The 22,360-nt window shown below is 34.5% G+C and overlaps 1 protein-coding gene across 1 annotated transcript in view; it reads left to right on the forward strand.

Moving 5' to 3' along the window:
- LOC136025412 (cytoplasmic dynein 2 intermediate chain 2-like) overlaps positions 1 to 22,360 on the forward strand; it is a 94,434-nt gene that overhangs the window by 34,863 nt on the left and 37,211 nt on the right. The window contains exons 4-6 of the mRNA XM_065701430.1: positions 15,004 to 15,122; positions 19,775 to 19,887; positions 21,624 to 21,813. Of these exons, the coding sequence (XP_065557502.1) occupies positions 15,004 to 15,122; positions 19,775 to 19,887; positions 21,624 to 21,813 (422 nt within the window). The remainder of the gene's footprint in view (positions 1 to 15,003; positions 15,123 to 19,774; positions 19,888 to 21,623; positions 21,814 to 22,360) is intronic.

Consider the following 22,360-nt stretch of genomic DNA (forward strand, 5'->3'; position numbering starts at 1 on the left):
ATTATTTGACAAAGCATGTTTTAAATTAATTCGTTTATCTTATCCATCATATATTTATATTCTAGTTGACTTAAAACAAGTCAGCTATAAATGGGCTGGCATTCTCCCCATGGGAATTCCCATAATTTGCTTGTACAAATCACCCCCAAATCTTATATAAGTATTGTATAAAACAAATTCCAATAACTCAAAAATCATATCCAAGCTGTAACATCTCAAGGTTAACTGTAGTATTAAAGCAGTTTGTCCATATGGCTTTTTTATTATAACTGTCTATTTTTAAGAACCTTTTACTAGATAAGAGGAAAGATTTCTTTATAACAGTTTTAAATTATCTAACACTAAATTGAGTGATAAATTAGTATACATTGTCGCAAAATCGAAAGACTCAATTCTTTTAGCTGAAACCATTGTTAAAGAATCTATCACCTGCAGTGAATTATTAACACTCCAATATGGATTAAAATTCGAAAATTTTTTAATACCAGAACAATAGGTTTTAAGTTTATTTACAATTTCCTTTAAAATTAAAGAGAGGTCAGTAGCAGCATTGCGGGTTGGACATTTAGATGCTCCAGCAATAAACCGTGGTTTAGGGGGATTCTTATGAAATTTTACAGTCCAATATAGGAAAGGGAACTTTTTATCATTGTCATTTATTTAATATTAAAATTTTTAAAAAGTATTTCTTCAGTCTTTTCAATTAAATTCTCATCCTCTATATTTACCTTTTCATAAACATTAGTTGTGCCTAACTCCCTTTTTAAGATATCACAATACAGCTTCTGACAAATTATGGCAAAATTATTATTAGCTTTATCCACTGGCACAATTACAAATTCATCTTTAGATTAGCAATTGCTTGTTTAATCTTCGCATTATAAAATAATGATTTAGTGTTACTATTTTTTAAGTTAGAATATATTTTATTTCTTACTCTACTAATAATTAAATTCTTCCAACTTTGAAAACTCTCTTATTTTTATTCTCTTTCTTACACCACTTATCAATAAATAAATCAAAATCATTTCCAAGCCATCAAGAACACTCGATGGTTTCAGATGATGAGAAGACGGAAATTTGCCCCTTTATTCATTATAATTTGAAGATCATCTTGCTTTATTATTGACAAGTCCCCTGTTATAACATGTTTGTAAGTAGGATTTACATTGAAGACTGGCGGAGGATTAAGGAACGGGTGTGAGTTATATGCGGTTTGAAAGAAAGAAAACAGTCAAGATACACACCAAGAAATTTCACCACAGTAGCTTGTGGTATAATATCATTCCCAAAAGTCAGGGTGATTGGCTCCTGTACGTCTCGCATACGTAAGGGGTCCTGAAGTTGACAATGGCACTCTTTCGGCTGTTAAGAGCCATACCATTTGACCAGCACCAATCTTTACTTTATCAAGAAGACCTTGAGCCATAGAAGTGGCAGATGGCAGGTCCATCGCGAATGAAGAAGTACTGTCATCAGCAAAAGAACAGGGTGAACATGGGATGAAGACCATCAACAAGATCATTGATGTAAATTAGAAATAAAAGTGGACCAAGCACAGAGCCTTGTGGGACACCTTTCAATACAGGCAAAGTAGAGGAAGAAGTACAGTTAACCAAAACATACTGAGATCTCTCTGAGAGGTAGGACTAAACCATTCTAGTGGGACTCCATGCACTCCAAATAAAGATAGTTTAGACAGAAGAACATTGTGGTCAACCATATCAAAGCCTTAGAAAAGTCGAGAAATAGACCAAAACACACAAGCCCTTGTCCAGATTAACACGCACAAACTCAGTTGCATCAGAAAGTGCGTGCAAGGAAGAGAATGAGGGACGAAAACCATACTGATGGTTAGTGATGAGAGGATTTCCAGCAGTCGAATTAGTACTAAATACAAATGAAGAGAGTCGACGATACACTACTTTTCAACAACCTTTGAGATGACGGGAAGAAGAGAAATAGGTCTGTAATTGAAATTAGAGAAGAATCACCTTTTTTATGCAAGGGTACAACGGTAGCAACTTAAATAAATGAGGAAAAAAACCAGAAGAAAGAGAGAGGTTAGTTATGTGTGAGATGGGATGAGAAACAAACTGACTGATTTTTTTAAGGACATTATTACTCAAACCAAAACTATGAACTGAACAACTACTTGGAATTTGAGAAATAATACTAGAAATATCAGTAGTACTACATGGGGAAAGGAAAAAAGACTTCTCTGTCATAGGAAAACAACTTACTCTACTCAGGGGTGGAATGAGAACTGAGGGAAGTGTGGTGAAATACGAATTGAAGGCACTTGCTAAGGATTTTTTATCCACAACAGATCCATCAGCTTTCCTATAAAGAGATGGGGAAGATTGTTTGAGTTTCTTACGGGAGAGAGCTTCATTAATTACAGTCCAAACCTTGCGCAAATTTCCTTTACACTCATTAATTCGACGTGAAAAATACAGCTTTTTTGCTAAGCGAACTGAAGAAGTGAGCACATTTTTGTAATGTTTATACTCCAGAAGATCTTCCTGTGTCTTACTTTTACATGCAGCCTTGAACAAAGACGCCTTCATATGGGTTGCATTGATCAGACCTCTAGACATCCATGGGCATTTAGGTGTAAAATTCCTTGGCCTCTTTCTTAGAGGAAAATGCTTATCCAACAGAGTGCCCATACGACACAAAAATAATCTAGTTGCACAATCAGCATCATTAGCTTCAAGAACACTATACCAATCATTACTCTGAAGACTATGTATTAAATTAGAAATTTCTCTATCTGTAAAAGTTCTAAAAGAAGACTTGCCTTTCTCATCCACAGTAATCTCTGTTTTAGGCACAGATAGTGATAGATAAATAGGGAAGTGATCAGAAAGATCAGTGAAAGCAAGACCAGACGAGAACTTCAAATTAGGAGAAAGAGAAGTGAAAATATTATCTATTAAAGTGGCAGAATTTCTTGAAGGGTCAACGCGTGAAGGAAAAAAAATTGAAGGAAGTAGCCCAGAAAAAGAAAATACATCAAAAAGATGGTCACATTCATCATTTGATCCAACATTTAACATATTACAATTAAAGTCTCCCAAAACACAAATCCGTTTTTTAGAGAAAGTCCCCACACCAGAAAGCTGATCAAGCAAATCACAGAACAGATGCGTTGGAAAAAGGAGGGGGTTTATAAAACAAACAAGCAGTATCACATGCAACCTGGCTTTTCAGATCAATAACAAGAGAATAAACTGTCCTACTATTAGACACCACCGATGTAAACAAGGATTCAAGATCAGATCTTCTACAAAATTCAATACTAGATTTTATGAACAAAGAAATACCCCCAGAACACTTTGTTAGCATTCTAGGGACATGAATAGCAATATAACCATGCATGTCATAAGCTGTAAAATTATCACTGTCAGATAACCATGTTTCCGTCAAGCCTATGACATCAAAAGGGCAAGAATTATCAGACCACAGATACGATTTAAGAGTGTCCCACTTATCTCTTATCCCACGCACATTCAAACAAAAAACATTAAAGCAACTGTTTGAAGAGAGTGAGGGCATAATATTATCACAATAATCAATGGTGGTGTGATAATTACAGCTAGAACTAACCATAGATTCAAGGAGAGGGTCAGAAGTGTGTGCCTCTTGTTTACCAGCACTACTTGGTTGATCAAATATAACTGAATTAAGAATAGAAGAATTCATAAGGAAAGAGAAATCACCCATATTTATCTCAGACATTTCAAACCTTCACAAATGACACACTACACATAGTACTACTTGAAGGTAATGGAATCATAAACAAAGAAAAAGAAATATCAGTGAGATGGCAAATATTAACCAAAGAAAGGGGTCAAATAATGTGGCACCAATCAGGAAAAGATGAGCTGCGAGTGTTAAGGCATGACAAACAATGACAGAAATCAGGCTACATAAAGGCAATAGGATCTCAAACAAATATAAAGAGACATTAGTAGGATGGCTCATAATATTTGAAGAATAGGCTAAATTTACAATATGGGACCAGTAAAATTTATGTGAGCTGTAAGTGTGCTGACATGACAAAAGTGTGATAGAAAATAGCATACATGAAGGTGATAGGAACACAAACAAATACAAATAAATATCAATCGTAAGACACACAATATTCAAAGTATAAGACCAAAATAGATTTGAGCAATCAAAATTATGTGATCTGCATGTGAACACACAGAACAAAGATATGGTAGAATTAAGGCAAAATAAATTTGTCAAAGTACTGGCCAAAAGTATAATGTGGAGCCAGTCAAGATTATAAGAGCTGCAATTATGCTGACATGACAAAAATATGATAGAAATTGGCCTACATGAAGGTGAGAAAGTCAAAAACAAAAATAAAAAAAATTCAGTAGGATGGCATATATTAATCATAATATTGGCCCAAAATATAATATGGGAACAGTCAAAACTCGATGAGCTGCAAGTGTGCAGACACAACAAGAACGTTCTAGAAGCCATGCAACATGATGGTGATAGGATCACAAACAAACATAATGAAAAATCAGTGGAAAGGCACATATTAATTAAAGGAGTGGCACAAAATATAATGTGTAACCAGTTAAAATTATGTGAGCTATAAGTATGCTGACATGACAAGAGTAAAACAGAAAGCAAACTGCATGAAGGTGGTAGAATCACAAACAAACATAGAGAAATATTAGTGGGAAGGGACATATCATCCAAGGTATTGCCCCAAAGCATAATATAGCACAAGTCAGAATTATGTGAAGACAGTGAAGAGTGAAAAAGGAAAAATGTAAGAACATAAAATAAGTTCATACAAAAACAATTCAACATATTATATACAAAGTGAACTAAAATCCATCACTTTAATTCTCTGCATTTGCAGCACACAAATCAATTTCATCCTGGTCACTGAACTTAACTACTCTTCCAGACTGAGTTTTATACAGGATATCACCTTTACTGGACCAAACATTACGTAAGCCAAGCTTTGACTTGGCATATGAAAGAAGCTGTAAGCGTGGTTTTGTAAGCATCTCAGAAAATAGTGTCCCAGATCCTTTCAAATCCTTCTTTTGTCTGAGAAGCAGTTGGCGAATTCGTAAATTACAAAATTCTACAGCTATGGGTCTGGGTTTGGCAGATGGTTTGCCAATTCTTTTGGCTGATACAACATCAGACTGGGTAATTGGTATGCCAGGAAATTTCACAGCACATAGTGACATGAACTGACTTTCAGTGTTTTCAATGGGGGCATCTTCTTTCACCCCAAAGACAATAATTTGGTTGCTCAAAGCCTGCTGTTCAAAACGATCATTTAATCTTGCCAGGTTAGACTGGATAGGCTTGAAAGAGCTCTCAAGGTCTTTCATTGATGACCCTAGAGTATTCAAAGAAGATTCAATTGAAGATATGCGTTTATTATAGCTTTCAAGGGTCTTATCAACTAGACTACTAAGATCTAGACTGAGGCCAGCATACACATCCTGCTTGATTGCATCCAGCTTATCTGAAGAAATAGTGGCATCATGTTGAATGAATGCCTGTTCCTCTTTCATTTTGGTCACAGCCTCATCTACCTGGGTAGAGATCTTGGCCAATATGAGGTCATCAAGTAACCCTTTCACTGAAGATTTAAGGCTGTCAGGATGCAGTGAATCTGCTAACATTTTGTGTTTAATTTTTATATTATTCATGTGGCTAGTCAGGATGAGTATTTGCTCTGAGACAGATTCTGATCCAGAGAATTGGAGTGAGCTGTCTGACCTAAGTTCACGGGGTGGCTTGATTTGACCTTTCATTACTTACTTAATGTGAACAACAAGACAGGTACAGAGTAAGCAGTAGTATGTGGCAGGCTGGGTATAAGGCAGGATATGGTTCACAATCTAGCAGCAAATTTCAAATAACAAAGCAGGAGCAAATTAAAATTAGCATAGGTCTCACCTGATGAGTCCCCTCTTACACCCCAGGGGTAGGGGCTGCTAAGTATGCCTGCCTTTACCCACTGGTAGGCAGGCAGAACCAGTACTTCGGGCTGCTTAAAGCGTTGTTGGTAATGCCACAAGACTTCAGATTACTCCATTTAATATTAACACGTCTTTTCGATTTTTAAAAAATTGAAAAGACGTGTTAAAAAAAAAGGTGTTGGGGTGGCGCTTCGCGTCACCCCAACACCTAGTTGGTGGGGCGCTTTGCGCCCCCCAAGCCCCCCGCGCGCGTAAGTCATTACGCGCCATATTAGTTACGCGCCATTGTAGTTGTGTCCCTGTGTCCCACCTGTGAATATAGATAGATTTATATATGTGTTTAGAACTACGTAAAAATTGCGAATATACAACATTTTTGGCTTTCCCACTACTGGGAGCTTTCCGTTTCCAATTGCCAGCAATTGATCTGAAAATGGTTGACCAGAGTCATCGTTTTGCAATCGGACACGCATATTTGTAGTTAATTTTAATATTTTTACGTGTGCCCATAAATTAGAATTTTTCAGGCAAGCATTCATTTCGTCTGCAGGAGTTAAACTACGTAAAAATTGCGAATATACAACATTCTTGGCTTTCCCATTGTCTGTGCATATACAAAGTCGTATGTACTAATAATGACGTCATATGCAAACGCTCTTTTTACAAACAATAAGAGGAATAAGAACAGCCTCACCCTCAAAAGGCCCTGTCAAGATTGTGGCCTCTATTAGGTTTTTCATTGTTTTTTTTTACGGCAAGTCGCGTGCCATTGCAAAGCTTTGGTGGGTTGATATTTCTTAAAAGTATTATTGGTACGCCTATTTTTAGTTGTAGCACGTGTGGTGGAAACCCTGAAAGATCTATGGAATTTAAAAATTCAGATGGATAATTAACCGCTTCATTTGGTTCCAAAACTGTGTCGACTGACTTGTAAAGGACTGCCTGGTCTCGAATCTTGGTCAAAACAATATTGTTGATTTCGTGGACGTCTATATATTTGGGTGCGAGAATCGCTCTTTCACTTAGCCATTTATTATTTTTATAATTTTTTAGAATATTCGGAAATACTTTTTCAATCAATTCATTTTTGGACGTCACTAAATTACAGAAATCAGCAGGTAGTTGTATTCGTCCTGATATTGAGTCTACTGGGAGCTTTCCGTTTCCAATTGCCAGCAATTGATCTGAAAATGTTTGACCAGAGTCGTTGTTTTGCAATCGGACACGCATATTTGTAGTTAATTTTAATATTTTTACGTGTGCCCATAAATTAGAATTTTTCAGGCAAGCATTCATTTCGTCTGCAGGAGTTGATCTAGGTATTATAGGTAATGTTTGCCTGAAATCTCCCGCAAGCAATATTAATGTGCTGCCAAAGGGTTTCGACTTCCCTCTCAAATCTTTCAAGCATTGATCCAGAGCCTCGAGCGATTTTTTGTGTGCCATTGTGCACTCATCCCAAATAATAAGTTTGCATTGCTGCAATACTTTACCCATCCCAGATGATTTGGAAATATTGCACGTGGGAGTTTCTGTAGAATACAAATTCAGAGGCAATTTCAAAGCGGAATGAGCAGTTCTTCCACCAGGCAGCAATGTTGCGGCTATTCTGGACGACGCAATTGCCAACGCTATATCATTTTTTGATCGAACTGATGCCAGAATCAGTTTTATCACAAACGTTTTACCAGTACCTCCTGGTGCATCCAAAAAGAAAATTTCTCCAACGTTGTTATCAACACAATGCATTATCGTATCATAAATGTCTTTTTGTTCCGACGTTAACTTGGAAATGTTATTTTGTACATACGACAATACATCACTCGTACTGTAACTTTGTTCACGATCCAATTCTACACATGTCGAAACAGCAGCGATACGGTTAGGTGAAGGCATTCCCAAATCCTGAAGAGGTTTGTTTGCCATACGTACGCACAAATCTTCTATAATAACTAAAGTGTAGTTATAAATTTCTGATGTAAAATCAAAAGTCATATCTGATGTCTCTAACTGTTTTCGATGGAGTATATCTTCGGACATGTTTGACTTATATTTTTCCCATAACTCTGTAGGAGCTGATGGAGAGCAAGTTGTTAAAATGATGCCAAACAATGCACGAATTTGACTTGGGGTTGACGTTTCGCACGCGTCATTGATGCAGTTATCCCAGTGTTGGTCATTCTCCAATAAATTCAGAGCTTGGCATGCACTACGGTAAGTGTCATGTATAGTAGCCTACCGTTTACAGTTCTCAAATACTCAAAGGATGTCGGACCGGGTACATTCACTAAAAGCAGGCGTAGAAAGAAGCATTCATGTTGATTGGGGTGAACGGTGTAGAGTCTTCCTATCGTGGTATCTTTGAAGATGGTAGGTTGGCCGTCGACTGACTTACCCTGTTTTTGACGTTCAAATACTTTATTTTTAGTATTCCACGTGTAATACGAAGGCACTTCAGTATACAGCAGTTTTTTTTACAAAAGAATCATTTTTGCAAAGCGAAAACAAGCTGTTAATTTTGTATCCGGTGGATTCAGGGCTCTTTGTTGCACGTTTGTTTCTGAGAAATAAACACGTTGACCATTCTGTAAATGTACCGCTAAGTGAACAACAGCTGGACTATGTTCATGTATCGGAAATGAAAGAATTCGCCAAACAGCTTCATTACTGCTTATGTATCTTCCAGCCTGATATTGTACGATTTCATCGAAATCGAAATGTTGACGTATTTACATGTGTATTTGATTGCCCTTACGGAGTTACAGTATTCAACGTTTATGTGTGCATTAAAAGTTTTTGATAATAATGGGGAATATGGAACAACCCACTGGTTATCTACTTCGTTGGTGGTACCGTTACGCTTCTTTATTATTGCTGTTTTACCGCCATCTTCAGTAGATCTTCTTCTATTTTGTGGGTAACGATCATTGCCAGTAATTGTGTTGGATACTAAAAGTCGAGGCTATTGCTTTGTGCACCTTCCATGGTGAATTTTCGTTCAGTGCACCGCAAGGTCCATGTATCATATTTTTCACAATAATATCATGTGACCCCTTATTGACATTTTTATCAGGTATTTCAGCGGAAATCACATCATCAATTTCGTTCGAAGTAATTTTTTTATGTAGCCAGATTAGTATATGTGCGTGTGGCAAACCTCGTTTTTGCCATTCCACTGAGTACATCCAGCATCGCACTGACCCAAACACTTCAAGTTTTACTATGTAGTTTATCAGTGATTTCAACTTTTGCCGGAAGACACGGGCCGTAATGTCATGCCTATGAACCTCCGATTGTCCTTGAAGTAAAAGCTGCAGTATCTCGTCCCAAGATTGATTACATGTAAATTTAATAAATAAATCTGGAAGACCATAGAGACGATCATACGCAATAGCATCTTCAGCATATTTATGCATATGACGGGGACTGCCAGCATATGACGAAGGTAAAATTGTTAATCTTCCAACGTTTGCGGTATTACCGTCATTTATAACTGCATCTCGCAAATGAATGTATTGTTCAGAGCGGAGCTTGGTCTGATTCAGGCGGATATATAGCAAACGTTCTGATTCAATTTTAGCATACATATCAACGACAAATTGGTGAAACAATTCACGGCATTTTAAAATATAATTTTCTTCATCATGCCGAATCATTAGTCTATAGGAATAATAATGCATTGCACTGCATTTCTTATTCATTTCTTTGTTAGTGGCTGGATTCATCAATTTAATATTAAAGTGATAGCCGTCGGCTCCATCCCAAAAAATGATAGGATATTGTAGGGCATCGTAGCATCGATGAGTTTCAGCAATTCTTAACAACTGAGCGTTTCGCTTATGAAGAATAATATCTTGAGGTAAAAACTGATCACCGACCATAACGATTGCCACTTCGTCGATAGTTTGAGCATTGTATCTACGCACATGTTGGCCAGGAGGCGTTTTGTCAGCGAAAATAACAATTCTATGCGTATCAGTAGGCATCAAATCGATGGCTGTTTTGAACAGACGCACTAAATTATTATTTTCGTGGAAAAGATGTTGCAATTGGGAAACGATTGTCTTTTCAACGTTGGGAGAAATTTCGCAACGTGCATTCAATTCAGAATTTCTATCACTGATGAAGTACAATTGTAAAACTTTATGATTCTCGTCTGAGAATGGTAGAAGGGACCCTGCTCTATGATAAATTTGCCCTTTTACTTTGAAAGTAGACATAGATTGATCTGGATTTTCGATTTGGGCTCCAAACGACGTCATTTGGAAACATGAGTTGTATTTTCTGATTTGTGACAAAAAACGCTTAGATTCTGACGTAGTTCCAGTAAGGAGAGTCTTCAATGGCTCTGGTGGTGCAGCCAATAGAGGAAGTTTAACTTTTCCTAAGGCGCAACACATTCCCATTGTTTCACCATTGAATTTCAAGGCCTTGCAATAGGGACAAATCTTAGACATTGTCCCGATTTGAACACATCTAATCATCGACTGGGCTGTACCTGAATGCCAGGCAATAACTTTCAGGTTGCTCTGATTCCTCGGCACGCTTTCTTTTCTTACTTTCTCTATCAGCAGCAAGCCTGATTTCTTGCTGTTCATGTGATTCCTCGGCACGCTTTCTTTTCTTACTTTCTCTATCAGCAGCAAGCCTGATTTCTTGCTGTTTTTGTGATTCCTCGGAACGCCTTCTTTTTTCACTTTCTCTTTTAGCAGCAAGTCTGCTTTTGCATTGCTCTGGTAGTTCCTCGGCACGCTTTCTGTTCTTTCTTTCTCTATCTGCCTCAAGCCTGTTTCCTTGCTGTTCTTTTAATTCCTCGGCACGCTTTCTTTTCTGACTTTCTCTATCAGCAGCAAGTTTTTTGGCATAGACTCTTTGAGCATCTTCATCGGCTTTTGCCATTGTAAGTTCATCAGTCATTTTAAACTTAAACATTAATAGATTTCTACGTGAACATATATGTCTTAAATATCTTTAATGACGTCACCGTCATAGCAAAAATGACGACAACTAACTTCATGACGTCAGTCGATACAGAAACATGACGTCACCTGACAGACACACAGACAGTATTAATGCTAAAGCCAAGGTTCAAACCTGGAGCCTCTCGGACCTAGAACCTGAAACATAACGCTTTACCAACTCAGCTACTTCGGCTTGAATACATTTGTTCTGAGCAGCATCCTTGGGTGTTGCCATTGTAGATTCTTCAGTCATTTTACAATTAGAAATTTCTCTTTCTACGGTCTTCTTACAATTAAAAATTTGTCTTTGAACGATATTCTTAAATACCTGTGTCCTGGTCGTCATTTATATTCCCTCTGTCCCGGTCGTCATTTGTGTCCCGGTCTGTAATTTCTCTTTGAGTGTTTTTTCTTTTTAGTATTTTTTAGTTTTTTACATTTTTTCTTTTTTCAGTTTTCTTTTTCTTCTTTATTTTCCAGCTTCACTATGAAATACATATCGCCGAACCTTTGTTTTTTTTAACTAAAATCTGGTAGGCATTGATGACCTTATCCAAGTCAAAATCCCAAACCCAATCATCATTGCTATCATTTTCAGTTTTGATATGTTTTGACTCTCGCTGTTCAGGTGGATCTTCATCTAACTGCGCGGTTTTGCGTTCTTTAGCCTCATCGCTATCATTTTCAGTTTTGATATGTTTTGACTCTCGCTGTCCAGGTGGATCTTCATCCAACTGCGCTGTTTTGCGTTCTTTAGCCTCAAACCTGTTTCCTTACTGTTCTTTTGATTCCTCGGCACGCTTTCTTTTCTGACTTTCTCTATCAGCAGCAAGTTTTTTGGCATAGACTCTTTGAGCATCTTCATCGGCTTTTGCCATTGTAAGTTCATCAGTCATTTTAAACTTAAACATTAATAGATTTCTACGTGAACATATACGTCTTAAATATCTTTAATGACGTCACAGTCATAGCAAAAATGACGACAACTAACTTCATGACGTCAGTCGACACAGAAACATGACGGCACCTGACAGACACACAGACAGACAACTTATTTATATATATATAGATATCTAGATAAGGGCTTTTCAACTGAAGTAACGCAAACGTTCCAATTGTTTTCTAATTCTGCAAGAATGACCCCTGAATAATAAAGAGTGTAATTAGAATAAATAGCTGTCTAAAAAGTATTTTAAAAAATTTTCATAAAGAGCAAGGCATTTACGTAAAAATTTTTGTTTGTTTTATGTTTTAATGTTGCTCCTTACTTTCAGTTGAAACAAATTGTTTCTTTTATTCAATTTCTGATTTTTTTTTTAATTACACTGGGAAACTCGTGGAATATACCCTTCCCTTTTAAAAATTTCTCCATGGAAAGATCCTCCCATGTAAGCACTCCCCCACTAGAAAAAAATATCCCGGAAAATATCTGTGTATTTCCCAATACCCGGTGCTGTATATAAACAGTTTACAAAGTTCAAGTAGTTACCTCATTGGCACTCTTATGAGTGGCACTCTTAAGGGCATCGAAAAGTGCATTTGAATACTTATGCACTCTATGTCGTTTCTTGCTCTTCAATGATTTTCAAGTATCTTCATAGTGAAATTCCTCGCTGTTTCAATTCTTTCTTTTCTGATTTAGTTAATTCAAGGAGCTCTTAAAATCTACGCAATAAAGACCACTTACTATTACCTCAAGCTAAGACAGTCAGATCAGATTTCAGTCCCCGAATAGCATGTAGTAAAGTATGGAACAGTCTCCTTGATAATGTCCGTAGCATTAATTTGTTTGATGCCTTGAAAACCCAACTAACAACATTTTTGGTCGATAAATATAATGGGAATAAATTTGAGAAAAAAATTATTTTTGAATTGGTTTAAATTAATATTGTTATATGTTTAATAATATGATGAATAATGAGGGTAGGGCGACATTCCTACTTGCAGGGCCTGAGCAAGTTTATTTATTTAATTTTAATTGTTGTGATTTTGTGATGGTAGGAGATGGTGTGGACTTGGATTCGGGTTTCGAGGACCAAGTTGTAAGTATAAATAACACAAAATTATTTAATTAGATTTCTTGTTTTTTAAGAAGAGACTCTTTATTTTGTATTTATTTTTGTTTTAACCCCTATATAACGGCCTTGGAGCCTTGTAGGGATAGAGAGTTATTGTTGTCCATTTATTTTGAAGTTAATAAACTGAACTCAACTGAACTGAAATCAGGTTGCAAATAGAGCATATGGTTAAATTCTATTGGATTTCAATCAAAACGCAACCGAGGATTTACGTTTAGTCACAGATGTTTTGACAATGAAATTACCGTGTATACGTATATCTTTAGGTCATCAAGCTCCCCAAATACTCTTATTGGGAATAGATTTATTTTAAATCGACTAAGGGTGGAAAATACTAGCTTACCAAGTTGGTGCCTGATTCCCTATTAAAAGGTAAAAAGCGAAGGCGTCCTAATATCAATGCATTACCTATTAGTATGCAAAAGAGTAACAGACACTTCTCACCCTGTTAACGTTCTAAATGGCTCAAGTCTTCAAACATTTTACTGATAAAATTGGTAAATTGAGAACCTTAAGCTTCCCTACCACACTTTCTCGAGTCACTGGACTTGAAAAAAAAAACTAGCGACAGGAATTTACAGAGTGAACCAAGTTACACTCTTCAATAATTTGAAAATCGAATTTTCAGAGAACACCTCAGCCAAATATACATAAACTCATAAGCCACATAGGTGTCAAAAACATCCCCAACCCCACTCCAGTTTGATCTAGTACACGATAATACCCATAATGATAATGATAATAATAAAGGTAAAGTTATTTAAAACTCATTTATAAATAAAAGCTAACATCAAATAATAACAGCATCACAATCTCAATAAATCCGATATACTAGCATCACCCTGGATCGGAGTACATAACCCATCCATTCTCAACTTGAGAACTGAATAACGCAATACAAAATGTTAGAACTATTGCTACTAGTAGCTATGAGAACATACACCCTGCATGGATAAGCAACATCACCCCTTCTCATAAACAGGAGCTCCTAAACTGCTTAGCAATTGCATGGACTATATCCACATTCCCCAATATTTGGAAATGTTCTTCCCCTCTATCAACGTAAACGAAAAATAAACCCAAATATGAACATGAGTCTTACAGGCCGATAATGATTGCTCATGTGCTAGAAAAAGTAATGGAGAAATTTTTGTACCATCGACTGCTATTTTTCGTTGATAAGAATAGTTTGATACCTCAAACTCAAACTGGTTTCAGGAAACAGCACTCCTCAACAGATACTTTTATTTTGTTAACAAACACAATAAATTAATCCCTGTCTAAAAATAAAGTCCTAGTTGCTGCATTCCTGGACTTGAAGGGGATAAGACAATGTTAACCCCCCAGATACTTTAGCTAAACTTGCAAGTTGCAAGTGTAAACAATACATCTTTAAATTTGTAAAGCCTTACATCCTTGACAAGGTCGTTTGATTTTATAGATTTAAAATTTCTGTATATGAACAATAGACTTTTAAATTTGCAAAAAAAAAACACATCCCTGACAAGGTAATCTGGTAACAATAGACTGAAATTTTCATATGTAAACATTGAACCTTTTTATTTAAAAAAAACTACATCCTCGACAAGGTCGTTTGATTGTAATAGATTAAAATTTCCATATGTTAACACAGTGACTTTAAATTCTTGTTTCAATAGCTTTGAGCAAACGCGGTAATGACGATTTTGCTACCCGATAATTTTGGAAGGCGCTCCTGATTACTCTTGTGCAAACCCGGATGATAATATCCTTGGAAAACCGGTTTGGGGGTATGGTAAGGCTCCAGGTTCACTCCCTATGGTTGTGGTCAGATCCACAGTACTAAGACTACTAACAATGTAAAAAACTATCTTGCTGATTTATCCCATAACAGAAAACATTAACAAAAACTGTCACTGTTTTTACTTTTATTTTCCTATCCCTTTTAGAGATATATTGTTGAACTGTATTTATTTTTGTTCAAATGTGAAACTCTTTCCTTTTTTATAGAGCCAGGTTTCTTCAGTCGCTTTCAATTCGAGATACACTATAGCTATAGGCTATAAACAGTTAGAACACATCACTTGGTGCTCCCATAAGTCTATGATAATGGTGTACTTTTCCATGAGGTGAGTGCAAAAATTAAGATGCTTTGCCTAAAATCTTACTATTAACTTTTTACTACTATAATTGAAAAAAAGTGAATATTTTTAAACATAATAAAATTAAGAAGTTGGAAACTTGAAGAAATTTAATATTTTAATAATTGAATTCTTAAAAATTTTAGATTTGTGACATGAAACAAAAATTTTTGCTATTAAAATTCTAAATGATCATTAAATTGTCAAACAAAGAAAAAATATGAAGTATAATGGTTTACTTGAAGAAATGATTTGGAAACACTGAATGTTTCTTCAATTCTAGAATTTTTGGCGTAAAAGAGTTTCGCCTTAAAGTTTTAAAAACAAGAACGTAAATGGCTACAAAATGAGATAATCTATGAAGCAGAAACAATTTTCTTTGAGGGATGTGATAATGAAATGACAAAATAGAAAACAGAATTTTTTTCATGAAACGGGTTTCATATTAAATTTCCAAAAGAAGTGAAAATTACTAAAAAGTTAAAAGATTATGAGATAGAAAGACTGTGTTTGAAAAAATTAGATGCTTACATTCCCAAATTGTTTATAAATCGGGAATTTTCATATCCAAAAAGAAGAGAAAATTGCCTAGAAAATGGAAGAAAAAATTTGAAGTAGAAAACCTTTAATTTAGATGTTTGGGAATGAAATACTTAATTTCCTTTATAAATTTAGTATTTTTGACATAATTTGGATTTTGCTATTGGAATTTGGAAAATTAGAGTCGCAAATTGTTAAAATGTGAAAAAAATTATGAAATAGAAAGGCTTGATCTATTGAAATGTCATAGTGAAATGCAAAAATTTTGTAGAAATCTTGAGATTTAGACGTAAAAGGGGTATTTCCATTGCGATTCAAAAATAAAAAAAAGAAAATAAAATCTTAAAAGTGTAAAAAATCGAATGAAAAACTTTAATTCAAGGAATTTTATACATAAATACCAAAATCCTCAAAAGTTACACCAGTTTGAAAACTCAAGAGTTTTTTCCTATTGATGTTCAAAATAAAAATCACCGATTGTGGGAAAATAAGAAAATATGTAGCAGAATAAGCTCTACTTGAAAAAACGTAACATTTATGTGTCGAAATTCTTTGAAAGTTGAAATTTTTGGCAATAAAAATGGGTTTCACTAAATAACTTTGAAATAAAGTGGAAATTACGAAAAAAGAGAAAATGTCGATTAGGTAGGAAAGTCTTAATTGAAGAAATGTGGTGTTTATGCGCTTAGAATTGAAAAGGAGTGGAATCTTGAAATGAAACGGGTATCACTATTGAAGTTAAAAAAATAAGAACCGTCAGTCTTTAGAAACGAAAAAAAATAAGCATAAAGGCTTTACTTGAAGAAATGGTATATCTAAATCATTAAATTTTCAAATACCAAGAAACTTTCAATAGGATTGCCGTGTTGTGTTACCAGAACTACAAAAAAAAATTGTTAAAAAAGGAACGGAAACAATGAAATAGACACCTCTAGAAGCTTATTCCTCTTCCTTTACTTGAAGAAGTATAATATTTAATTCTCGAAATTCTTACGAGAAGGAGGATTTTATCAAATGAAAAATGATGGAAAATTGAAATTGAAAATTTGTAATTGGAAAATTGGTCCCAGCAATATGCGCAAAATAGTTGTATATACCCTTCATACAGTTTATTCAGTTGTCATTACTTTTGTCTCTTTTTTTAGTTCCTTTTTTTATTTAAAGGATCAGAGGATTATGATTGACATGCATCCCGTCTATCGTAAAAAGGTACAAAGAAAGCTTGTCATTCATAATTTTTTTTTCTATACACTATATACTTCTATACTTTCTATACTATGTACTTTATACTTCTACACTATACTCTTCTGCTTCTATAATATTGATACTTTACATACTTCTATACTATACTACTTCTATTCTATATACTTTCTATGCTTCTACACACCAACTTAGCAACTCCCATTTATAGCCAAAAGCTCCTTATTTCCTTTTTCATCTAGGATTTTTTTCTCACGTGCGAATTTCCCTCAAACTGTCGTCTTTAAAGTAATTGGAAATTCTTGTTTATATTTTATCTTTAGTTAATTCTGCCAAGGGAAGGGGAATATTATCATCTAGTGCTTATACAGTCGCAAAACTACTGATGCTTGAAAACGACTTTTCTCTGTGAAGTTCTGTTGATCTTTCTGATACCCTTCGAATCACTAGCTTGTGATCATTTTAGACTTTGTTTTGTGATTGATCCCCTCCTCTCTCAGAACGACCAGGGCCTAGTTTAGTTTACCTCGGGCTCCCAATCGGTTGTGATGTGAAACCTACGAGATCACTGCTAGTTGAATATTTGACCAGCAAGATCCGCAAATCTTATGGTCTACTCATATCTACCAAGACAAATTATAATAGACAAATAAGAGCAAGACTTTTCAATGCGCTGGTGCACCCAAATGTTAATGGTCTTTCTCCGTTTTGGGCTCTATTAACCGATCGAAATAAACGTACCATCCGGTCATGCTTTTACCGTTTTTGTTCTTGTTAGCAAGTACCCTTGTTAGGCCTATCACCCTGGACTAGAAAGTCTTGGATTAGTGAAAGATATGGCATTCTTGTGATCCATACCTGGCCGTCCAAAATCGGCTGTCTCGCTATGTCCGATCTCTCTGCAAATTCCCTGTATGGGGCAATACTGCCATAATCTTATTCTTCTTACAAGTTATCTTTCTAGTTTAGTTATATTTTCTCTTGTTATTTAAGTATTATGAAGGATAAGTATTTAGTTTCTTTCTTTTTTTTTTGTCGTTTTGTTAATTTCGTTTGCTTTTTCTTTTCTCCTTAGGGTTATCTTTGTCAGTTATTAATAAATGACGAATTTGGTGAATGCGAAAGATGAGCGGCGGTCTATACCGTGTTTGTAAATTTTTTCTAGTTATCAATGCAGCTTTACTTCGTCTGTTCTACTGAACTGTCAGTCTATTTTATTATGCTGTTTTTCTTTGTTATATTAGATGTATTGTGCTTGCCATTGTTGAGTTACGTGCACTTTTGTTTTTGCTTTGTTTATTAATTTTTTCTCTGTACTCCACTGTTTTTGCTTTTGTATATTTGTGGGTAATAAAAAATTATTATTATTATTATCTTAAATTAATAATAATTTACTCTCTACCCGAGGAAAGGGAGAATCTTCATTTTATTGATATTTTTATATGGTCATTTTAATTCTCTTTTTTTTAAATTTCACTTTTAAATTTGATTTTTTTTCTTATATTACATTCATATTTTATATTTATAATTTTTATATATTAGAGTTTTATTATGTATTCCCTTATCCGCGATTCACCTCAAAATCATTTTCGGTTAGAAAAAATGGAGATATTAGAAAGAAAATGGCAATGAGTTCACAATATCACCCATCAAAGGTCTAGCTTTTCATTCAGTCCTACCCTACAGTACATTCCTTTCTTTAGATAGCTTAAACACTGAACACTATTTAACCATTCTTTAGAAATGTCTAAGATTAGCTTTGTATTAAGGAAAAGTAAAATTATACCACGTGTCTACTACAATAAACGCACCTGAAATTGTCCTAGCTACGAGTTTTTTTTACCAACCCTTATCAAGTTTATACCAGTTTTCTTGCTTTAAGCATAGCACCTGGATACACATAAGATGTTTATAATCTTTACAAAAGCTTTATTAAACTGCATAACAAGTTCATACTTAGACCCCAAGAATAAGAAATTAATTTCTTCAGGTAAAGTCATTCATTTTTCCGATATGGCCTCCGACTTCCGAATTCTAAAATGTGCAGCATTTTAATAACACATTTCCTAAAGGAAATCCTATTTTTTCATAATTTTGTCCTTTTTCAACAATTTTTACCTCTTTTTGAATGTTGATAGCATTAACAACCTTTTATGTAAAAACTCGAAACTTTTAAGAAATTTTAGTATTTGAAAATCAAATCTCTTCAAGCAAAGCCATTTTACTTCATAATTTTTTACAGTTCCTCACTATCTTTAATTTTAATTAAATTTTTTTAATAGCGAAAATCCAATTTTCATTTGAAAATTCACCTTTTCTTAAGAATTTCTGGAAGTAAATATTATACATTTCTTCAAGTGAAGGTTTTCTACTTTATTATTTCCGCTCGTTTGTTAACTATCCTTTTTTTCCATTGTGACAGGAAGACGCTGCTTTCCCATCAAGCATCTTATATTGTATTGTATCAGATTAACGACGCTTCTTGACTACTAAGGTCCCTGCGTCGGCCCTGCAGTGCATTCTTGCAGCATGATTCGATCTCTGGGTCCCGTATCACCTCAAGAATCTTATATTATTAGAAAATTTTATCATTTCAATATCAAATTTCTTCAAGTAAGGTCTTTTCGCTTATTTTATTTTTCATTTCCAGCAACTGACGGTTCTTATTTTTTGAATTGCAATAGCAAAACCTCATGTCAAGATTCCACCCTTATTCAAATTTAAGAGCTTAAACACCACACTTCTTCAAATAAGACTTTCCTACTTTATCGATATTTTTCTTCTTTTTTTTCCAGGTTAATAGTTTTCACTTTATTTCAAAGTTCATAAATAAATACCTTTTTTCTTGTCAAAAATTTCAACTTCATCCCTTTGTAATTTTAATACATTATTTTATTTAGGAGGCTTAAAGACGGAAGTATGCCATCTTTTAGTCTGGTCGTTCAGGGATGTGTTTCTTCCTTGGAGTTTCACAAAACCACTGTCTCCATCTTAGCTGGAGGAACATTATCCGGTATGTATCTGAATGATTTGAATAGTCCAAAGTCCAGCTTCATACTTTTAATGAAAAAAGCAACTGTTTTTCGAAATGATATAAGCACATAAAAAAATATCCTACATTTGATAGTGGCCTCTGAGAAACTGGCTCCCCATTCTTACACTAAAGATTGTTTCCTAAGTGAAATGTTGTATTATCTTGTCAAAAAATAAGTGTTTTGTATAATATTGTATATGATGGTTTGTTTTAATATTTCAGTTGCAATGAGCTAGAGTTCAGTGCTTATTTTAAAGAGCTTGAAAATCTTTCCTTGCCGTGTTCGTCTTTTACTTGGTTGCAACTACAGCTGCAACCACTATTATGGTTGTAAGTTACGACTATGTCGTTATTAGTTTACTTTTGTAGAAAAACACAGTTTTTTGACAAAAATTAGTTTATTTTAAATATATTTTCAAGTAAAAAAGAACGTAGATGTAGTTCTAAACTTTAACATAATACCTTAAACAGCTCTCTATGATATTCTATTGCCCCACTAGCTGCAGAAAAGGAAAAACGGAACAAAAGATACTTCCCATGCATATTCGACTAGATTTCTGCGACTTTCCTTATTTTTTAAGCAATTCGGCTTTCCTTATTGTTCAAGCCAATGGTTTGTAAGTTTCCCGAACAGGGTTTTCAGCCAAGACGATTCTAACGATGTACTTTTAATTTGCTCCGACACATTTTTAGGCTTTCGGGCTAAATTTTTGTTAATATCGGCCATCTTTGTCTTTTACTAGATTGCCACAATAACCATCTAAACATTCATTGCCTTCTTAAAGTTTGAAATAAAATCAAATTTATTTTGAAATATTCAGGAATTTGTATTGTTTCGATTCAAAAAAGAGAATTGTTGCTGAAACACTAAGAATATTCTTGAAAATCAAGAACAAAACTTGATTTTCTAGATTTTTTCTCTTAACTGGCATACTGACAGTCATGGCAAATAAAACGATCTAAAAACGTTACAACTTTAAGGAAGAATTTGTGTTTTTCTCATGGTTGTTGTATCGAACCTATGATATGAAGAATAAAAGATCAAAAATGAGTCTTTAAGGCCAAATGAAAAACTGAAAAACAAAAAGCAAATAATATGACAGGTCAATGTGATTTCAAATTTTTTTATCGAACCTATGGTGACACCATGACATTAAAAAGATGCTCAAATTGTCCGCAGTCACAAGAAAAGTGATAATATGAATCAATATATGCAAGCCTGTCGCATAGCCATAGTGGGTCCCGGCCTCACAATCGGCTGTATAGTTTTGTTTCTTCTTAAAACTTGCAAATTGACATTTCTGGTCACAAGTACGATCTAAATACCTCACAACCTTAAAAAAGAATTCGTATTGTTCCCCGGATGACTGTATCGGACATGTGGTGTCCTACCTCATGACATTAAGAAAAGGCTTAAAATAGTCTGAAGATATATATATTTTTTATTTTTTTTTATTTTTTTTATTTTTTTGTTTTATGTGTTTGTGCTGTTGCATTGTTGATTTTTCTTTTCATGATATACATATATATATATATATATATATATATATATATATATATATATATATATATATATATATATATAACATATATATATATATATATATATATATATATATATATATATATATATATATATATATATATATATATATATATATGCCAGATTTGGCCACAACTAAAATAGATTTTTTAATAGACACATTTTTATGTAGGGGAGATTTTCATATGGGATCTAAATAAGGACACAACAGCGTTATTAACCATAAAAAATGATCCAGCTATTGGACACAGTGATTGTATTTCAACCGTCACATCGTTAGTGAATGGTAGCTTCATTTCGTCCTCAATAGATGGCTCCGTTGCTGTGTGGGCCGCTGATAAGGAAATAAATGTAAAAGCAAGGTAAGAATAGAGGGTACTAGCTTTACTGCCATTATGGTAAATTAGCATATTAGACAATTGGCAAATATGAATGTGCTGTGGTGTCAAACGAAGGGAAATTGGGAAACAAAATAACTTTAATCTTAATCGTCTGTCAATCTCTACCCCCTACTTTAAATAGGAGAGTATGTGTTGTTTTTCTTAAGCGGAACTAAACTGTAACAAAAGTATATTTTGAATTTCAAACGAATTATGTCTTTTGCATACTTGTCTAAGGTATCTAAAAAAAATCATTTTAAGCCGAAACTGTCCCTATTCCTTTGTATACAATATATAATTATAAAAACTAAACTACAAACTCTCTAAGTCAATAGGAATTGACTATAAGCCCTTGAAGTTTCAAATTTCTACTGAAATTTTTCTAATTCTTCGTTTTTATCTTATTCTCTCTCTGGTAACTCATCTTTTAAAAAAGATCAAATCAGAAAAAGGTGCTATGGGGGCTATGGATCCAACCACCACACCCAGCTGCAGCCAACCTACAATCACACCTCGTTATTTGCAGGCA

The sequence above is a fragment of the Artemia franciscana genome, chromosome 3 (genome assembly GCF_032884065.1).
Source record: "Artemia franciscana chromosome 3, ASM3288406v1, whole genome shotgun sequence".
Lineage (NCBI taxonomy): Eukaryota > Metazoa > Arthropoda > Branchiopoda > Anostraca > Artemiidae > Artemia > Artemia franciscana.